The sequence below is a fragment of the Tasmannia lanceolata genome, unplaced genomic scaffold (assembly GCF_043159265.1).
Source record: "Tasmannia lanceolata isolate RefF3 unplaced genomic scaffold, GAP_Taslan_0.1 ptg000007l, whole genome shotgun sequence".
NCBI classification, from domain to species: domain Eukaryota; kingdom Viridiplantae; phylum Streptophyta; class Magnoliopsida; order Canellales; family Winteraceae; genus Tasmannia; species Tasmannia lanceolata.
In genome coordinates, this window is record NW_027518684.1 from 16,847,206 (window position 1) to 16,854,614 (window position 7,409).

The window sequence follows — 7,409 nt, forward strand, 5'->3', positions numbered from 1 at the left end:
ACAAAGATCCCATGTTGGAAAAGTGAATGGATGCGGAAGGGCCTATAAAGACTTGGTCACCCTCCCCTCAATGACTAGCTTTCAAGGGTGAGTTCTACCCGGGTCCCAAAGCTGGTGAGCTAAAAGGTGATGTGCTTGGTCTTATTCGCCCAGCCTCCAATAGTTCACTGATTTGGATACTGAATTCCTCGATATCCTTCGGACTATATATGTTGGATGTTTTATTGACAACCTTTGTGGAGTCTTTTAATATGATCTCAATTTTGGTTGAGTTTTGTCGAGTTTTGATGGGTTTTCACTTAAATTTTCCAAAAGAAACTCTTTTATTTTTTCTAAAGAGGGCTCTAAAGGTGACATATCTTTTTTGGATTTTGCTGAAGGACTTGTTCTAGTATTGGTACTTGTACAAACATTGATTGGATTCTTTCTACAGCAGTACATTCTTCATGGACTTCAATGTTCATGAAAGATTTGGGTTTGAATACTGTGGAGGTATAGACTCCTACCTTATTGGCTGGTGGCAACTTGCATTTGGCCAACTCTTTGTGGTCTTATTCTCATTGGAGTTTCTCTCCAAGATGGTCAGACAGCTCTCCTTGTTGGACCATCTCAGAACTGCTTTCCTAGAAGGAGAGATTTTCAAGTGTGTAATAATTTCTTCTTTCACGAGAGTCCTGTATTCACTGTGATTAGTTCTAGTGTGATTTTGAGTGAGAGTCACCCATGCATTAGAGATGTCTATAGTTTGCCTTGATCCTTTACTATAACTGTTTTTGAGCTGCGATATGAGTGTTCTTGTTCCTTTTGCAATTCCATCTGATATCTTGCATGGTGTGTCGAGTCTCGCCGTGACTAGTAAGGCATAGGAAGGAGTGTGCCGTCCTGAGATCAAAAGGTTCAAGGAGATCAACTGAGTTCTCTAAGGAGATCGGCAAACAGATTGATGGGACCCCTACAGGTAAGAACATTCAACTAGTATTATTGTTGTGCTCATTCCATTGTTCCTGGGGATTTGCTAGCGTCCATTGCAGAAGGCATTTCGCGGATGGCCTGTTACATGTGAGAACAGCCATATCGGTTCACTTTTAAGCAGATTTTGTCTTCATTCATGATGTGGCTGCTCTCACATGCAACAGGCCATCCACGAAATGCCTTCTGCGATGGACGCTAGCAAATCCCTTTTTCCTGTTGCCGTATCCATGTCCTAATATTCCAAGTCAATCCAAGTAAAGATGGAAAAGAAACTGCCAATGACAAAAGATGGAGAAGCAACGAAAGTATGAATGTTCTTCTATTTGTTCTTTTGAACCTCTCCTCCTCAATGTGTTTAAGCTTTCAGCTTCATAGAGGTTGAAGATGGTTGTCATGTCATCTGAAACTGGGGGTGCAACTTGGGTTTCTTTCTTAGTTCTTCAGTTTGGGTGTAAGCATCCCTACACTTCGAGAATCTGAGTTCAGAGTCTTCAGGCCATTTCAAGTTCTGAAATCAAGCTCTTTTTATGTTCAAGAGACTTCACTGATAATTTTTCTATAGTTAAGGAAAAGAGAAGCATCATTGCTGTGCATACCGGAGTCTGCTAACAAACAAGAGCATATGCTCTAAATCTACACAAAAACAAATAAATTATTTCACATCTGATGTGAAATTCTCCTTTAGTCATATAAAGGAATATGGCCAAAGCAAGTGGAAGATCTCATATTCCAAGTCAAGCCAAGTGGGATAAGGAAGTGCAAAAAACTAAAGGTGGAAAAGAACAACAATACAAATTTCTTACATTTGTTCGACTAAACCTCTCATCTCCAATGAGTTTACTCTTTCACTTTCATAGAGGTTGAAGAAGACAGTTGTTATGCTATCTGAAACCAATGTAATTAATTCATTTTCGTTCTTCAGGGGAAACACTAATCGATTAAACTCTCGATTTGAAATCACTGCTTATATACATGGTATTGGCCATGATTCTCAAGAACATTTTGTAGTCATAGTAAGAGGACGAAGAGTCAAGGTTTGACTCGGTGTGAAATATCACATAGTTCGAGGAGCACTAGATGCGTTCAGAGTAAAGGATAGTCATGCCTAAGATCTTGGGTTTAGTACCCAGCTCATTCGATGCTGGATACTTTTAAGTGTTAACTGATAATTTTTCCACAGTTGAGAAAAGAGAAGCACCATTTTTGTTCATATCAAAGTGTGTAGGATACCTGTCGTGTCGTTATTAATTTCTAACACAGTGATTTATGAAAGAACTAGAATTTGAAACACCATAATTCAGACAGTACCTCCAATGTAAACCATTAATAAGATCACAAAGTACTCAAATTTCGTAACAAACAAGAGCATAAGCTCCACACCTACAGACACACAAAAAAGACTAGGAACATTATTGCAGATCAGAGGGGGAAATCTGCAATAGTCAGACCAAGGAACAGAGCTACAACTCTTAATCTCCTAGTAATGTAAGGAGGAAGGTCTTGTAGTCCCCAGAAGTGTCATTGGCTACAGCTTGGTTGAGAGAAACACTGTTTCTTTTGTAATACGCTTCCTTGATCTCCTTCAAATCCTTCTCTGCGCGAGTGACGACCACACGTGTGAGTGTGTCTTCATCAGTGCCCAGTCCGTTAATCGCATTGCGCAACACCTGAACCCACCAAAACCTTCAAATTCAGTATATTATATATAGATTTGCAACTGTTTAACAGAATTACAGATTAAGATGCTTTCTTTCTTCTCCTATGACATCCCACCTTTTCAAAGTATTTATGAGGAGAACTAATGCACCGGATCGCTACCCGTACCGCTGATAAGAATTCATCCATCGGATCACCCATGAAACACTGATAATAGCATCCCAATGTATAAAAACTTTTTAGTTTAATGTGTAGATCAAACAAAACAAAATAAAATGCAATTTTATCATATCAAACTACGAATTTGGAAGAAAAACAAGGATTATTTGCTCAAAATTTAGACTCTAATCCACATCCATACCTTGGTGATGGAAGTGCCATACTCATCTCTATAACGATTGAAGGTCGCGTTGAGTTGTGGCTTGCTCCTAGTACTCAAAATTCGAATGATCTCTTCATGACTAAACGCCTTCTCTTGGATAGCTTCATGAAGAATATTGGCCTCCGACAGAGCAAGGCCGGCGTTTACCTCCTCACCATCGTACCGATATGAACTCACAAGAGCAACCAAAAGCTGTGACAAAACCAAGACCATTAAGAACAGAAGTTGACAAAAAAAATTCTTTAATTTTTTTCCAAGCTTTTGGCCAACTATGCCTGTGTGATATGAGATCTAATAATAAATTTAGGCACTGGAGGGATCTTCCTACTAAAGTTTGGGGTTCTTTAAGATGTGATGTCTTCGGTCTTCCAAGTATTCGATTTAAGTAATTCAAATATAGCTATGGGTTTTGAGGTTTAAAAAAAAAAGTTCACAACAAATTCACACAAAAAAAAGTAGCATAAACAGAGTGTTCTGTTCAACAACATGCCTTGCGAAAGTCGCCTTTGGTATGTGAGGCAACATCTTCTTCGAATGAGCGCTTGAAGCTTGAATGGTAGGCTTGTTTCACTGCAAGTAACTCACTAGGAGATCTAATGCAAGCTATTTCTACAATTACCCGATTATCGGGAATGACCTTCTTAATTGCATCATTAGCTAAGATGGCATCTCTCTCCACTGGGTCCAATATCCAACGATAGATTGCTTTCTGCATTAGTTTAGATCAATTTTTTAATAACACTCCTCATCTAAAAATGAAAAACATGGTAAAAATGGCGTAAGGCGTAAGTTGTATTGATTTTGAGATCATAATACCTCAAAGCATCCGGAGAGTTCGGATTCGAGGCGCTTGATGAGATTTTCTTGATAAAGCTCTTCATAAGTTAGCCTAATCAGAGTTCTTTGAGCTGCATTTCTATGCCCTAGTATTGAAATGATCGCCTTTTCATCCGTACCCCATCCTAGAATAACAAACCATGATTTAGCAAAAGATCACAGAAATGGAATGATTGTCATTGAGTTATCTCAGATTAAGTCTATTTTTGTGGTAATTTCTCATTCAAAAAATCTCTAGCCCTGCTTAGATTGCGAGAAAAACATTTCTGATGGAAAACTTTTCTTGGGAAATTTTTTCTTTACAAAATTTTGAGGGAAATGATATGATTATGGTTAATTTGGACGGATATTATCATAAATTGTAAGTCCCTCTAAATAAAATTTGAATAGGGTCGATTCCAATTATCTTTTTCTTGTGTAAAACAGTACGAAATTTAAGAAATATTTATCCTTTCCAAACTTTTTCCCCAAAATTCTTGCCATCCAAAGAGGGTCTAATACTCTAATTGGATGATTTTAACTGTTTGGTGAATTAAAAATGGAAGAAATTATAGGCAAGAGTGAAGAGAAAAGAAGAGAAAATCATGTCTGATGCACTAAAATGCAACAAGAATTATTAAACTTGGGGTGAAATTTTTCCAAAAATCAGAACATGTGAATTTAGTAAGATAAACACATTACTAATCTGATTCATGATTTAGAAAAGCACAATCAAAACAATGTATAAGTCATCAGAGAACAAATTAATGAATAAAGAAGGGAAAAGTTGGGTGAAAAGTTGCCAAAAACAAGAGCATGTGAATTTATTAAGATAAACCCATGACTAATCTGATTCAAGATTTAGAAAAGCACAATCAAAATAATGTATAAGCTATCAAGAGAACAAATGAATTAATAAAAGGAGAGAAAAAGAAAAACATTTATTTTAATACAATTAAAAGAACTTATAAAGAAAGAAGAAAGAAAAGGGAAACCTTGACAGGCCTTCCTGAGAATCTCAGCGTCTTCAGTTGGAGAAGGAAGAGAGTCAGGAAATGTAAGGGTAGCCATTTTCTTCTTTGCCTTGAAGAGAAAAGAGCTTGATATTTATAGAACAGAAGTAAAGGAAGAGAGAACCAATAGTTTGTAAAGAAATATGAAATGCATGTGTTCTGACACAGCCGTTTCGATATTATTACGTTAAACGGTCTCAATGTGTAACGTTTTATGAATATCCAATGAAAAAAGAACCTTGACAGACATGTATTACGTTTCTTAATAAGTGTTTGATTGCATGCGTTTACCTACGAGAGTAGTGGTATAATAAGTAGTCAAGAAGGTGGAGACCAGCCTTGGATTTACCTTGAACTTACCAGGTAGAATAGTGGTAAGTAGTGTTTGGTTGCCGACCTTGTAGAGTAGTGGTACGGAGTGTCATTACCGATATAGAGAGAGAAAAGAGAGAAAGCGAGAGAGAGAAAAAAAGAAGCATTACTCCCAAGATACCTAAGCAAAATTTCACCTTTATATGGTTTTATGTATGAATTTCTTTACGAGGAGGAGGAGGAGGAGACAAGGGTGACACATCAGCATACATGTAGCGATTAAGCAGGAGACATCCTTGGTAGTATCAAGGGATTTCATTGCTATATTAGCAACCAAACAAGGAGTTTTGTTGATGTGACACTCAAATGCCAAGCGAAACCCCTAACCCATAAGGTGCAACCAAACCCCTAAGCCATTCAGATTTTTTTTATTCTTTTTTTGGAGAAAAATGAAAAATGCTAAAAAAAAGACTGTGATCATTAACGTTCATTTTTGGGTCCCACTTATGCCATGTTGACTTGGTCAGTACCATTCATCCGACCGTTGAATGCATTTACAACCCATTTGATAACATCCTAATTGGATGGTCCATACCATAATCTTACAAAATCTAATATTCAATAACACGTAGTTTAATTTGCTCATTGAATATAGATCGTTGCTTATATATAATTTTTGACCGCCCACATCCTACCATAAAGGTATGCATATCATTGGATTGATGTTAGAATTATCTGTGATTTTCGGCCATTGGTATTACATGTGAGGTACATTTTAGCAGATCGCACTACAAGGAAAGTGATATTCACCGACGGTCATGATCATCGGTGCATATGCGAATGAATGTCGGTGTAACTTACACCGACGCTTTCAGTGAGCGTTGATGATACTACCGTGCCTAAAGGTATTTACCAACGTTTCTTTCTAATGAATGTCACCTGGAATTTATATGCAGCGACGTTTATATAATGAATGTCGGTAACTAGTACCAATTAGGGACGATTTTACTGAACGTCGGTGAAGGACCGCCGGTGAAATGCAAGTTTCTTGTAGTGAGAGCATTTTGTCCATCTTAATTATATTTAAATATACATTTCCACCCTCTTTTCCAGCATTTAATTTCTTCCCCTTTGTCTCTATTTTCCTGAAAATTTGTTCTTACTTTCCTGGAATTATCCTTATTTTAAAGAAAAGACAACTACAAAGAGGAGGATATCCGGTTGTTTGTTTTCAGGAAATGACAAACCAAAGAGGATAAAAATAATGTATGGAAAATTTCTAGACGGAGTAGACAAGAAACAGGAGACCTGATTTTGATATTTTATTTTACTTAGATAGAACATTGGGCATGAACGTTTTTCCTCTGCCCAAAGAGAAAAAGAAACAAAGTGAGCAGGTAGTGGATATTTAAGAACCTCTAACCCAACTTCTATCTACCAATACAAAAAGCTTATCTAGTTATCTTCCCTTCTCATCTTTTCTTTTAATAATAATCTTAATGGGGTTGTTCCTTTCCATCCATATCAAAGAGTCTAATGCTGATCTTCAAAGGTTGCAGCAGCATAATAAGAAAATAAATATGAAGATGTACCATGCAATATAATGAGGAATGATAGATGCAAGGGCGCCCTTGCATGATGTGCCAGAAAAAAGGCCCTTGATTGGATCCATGTCATTGAGTAAATTCAGTTGAGAAAGTAAATTCGGCTGCATTTAATTACGTGGATCTAATCAGGGGCCCTTTCTGGCACTGCATGCAAGGGCGCCCTTGCATCTATCATTCCAAATAATATAATATCTTCTTTTCTTATTTCTTTAGGTTTGTTCCATTAGAGGTAAGTAAGAGGGGGTAAACCATGAAGGAGTAGACCACTTCAGAGGGCAGTTTCTTCTGAAGTGATTTACACACGGTGTGATTTATGTTGTTTCAATGTACAAAGTGAATTGGGGGTGGTATTTCATTTCCAATGGCCCACTGACCGCTAGTTGTAGAGGGTAAATGTATAACTTTTTTCAATCCTCTATAGTCTATATCACCAAACATATTAGAAGGCTATGATCATCTTTGTGAGGGGATTTTTCTATCACTACCTGTCCAGGGTAATGACCATTGAATGAATGGGTTGGACCATCAAAATAATATATTTCTCATTTCATAGTAGTATTGATGACCGAAATGAATGATTTTGCCATTAAAATAGAAACAATATGAAAAAGTATAAAAAAGAGAAATTTCCTAAAAATAAGAAATAACCTA

At 37.0% G+C, this 7,409-nt stretch overlaps 1 protein-coding gene across 1 annotated transcript; it reads right to left on the bottom strand.

The window, feature by feature from the left end:
• Positions 1 to 2,268: 2,268 nt before the first annotated feature.
• LOC143881082 (annexin-like protein RJ4) lies at positions 2,269 to 4,979 on the bottom strand. The gene is made up of 6 exons (XM_077384080.1): positions 4,822 to 4,979; positions 3,827 to 3,972; positions 3,501 to 3,719; positions 2,990 to 3,202; positions 2,746 to 2,835; positions 2,269 to 2,639 (listed from the first exon to the last, which is right to left on the bottom strand). The coding sequence occupies exons 1-6, from the start codon at positions 4,895 to 4,897 to the stop codon at positions 2,442 to 2,444; spliced, it is 942 nt and encodes a 313-aa protein (XP_077240195.1). The 5' UTR covers positions 4,898 to 4,979; the 3' UTR covers positions 2,269 to 2,441.
• Positions 4,980 to 7,409: the final 2,430 nt, after the last annotated feature.

Bases quoted from the DNA above. Each gene is read 5' to 3' on its own strand.
- LOC143881082 (XM_077384080.1), bottom strand. From the start codon at position 4,897: ATGGCTACCCTTACATTTCCTGACTCTCTTCCTTCTCCAACTGAAGAC. The intron at 3,973-4,821 runs GTTTCCCTTTTC...TTGTTATTCTAG, and splicing joins TCTCAGGAAGGCCTGTCAAG to GATGGGGTACGGATGAAAAG. The intron at 3,720-3,826 runs GTATTATGATCT...AAACTAATGCAG, and splicing joins AACTCTCCGGATGCTTTGAG to AAAGCAATCTATCGTTGGAT.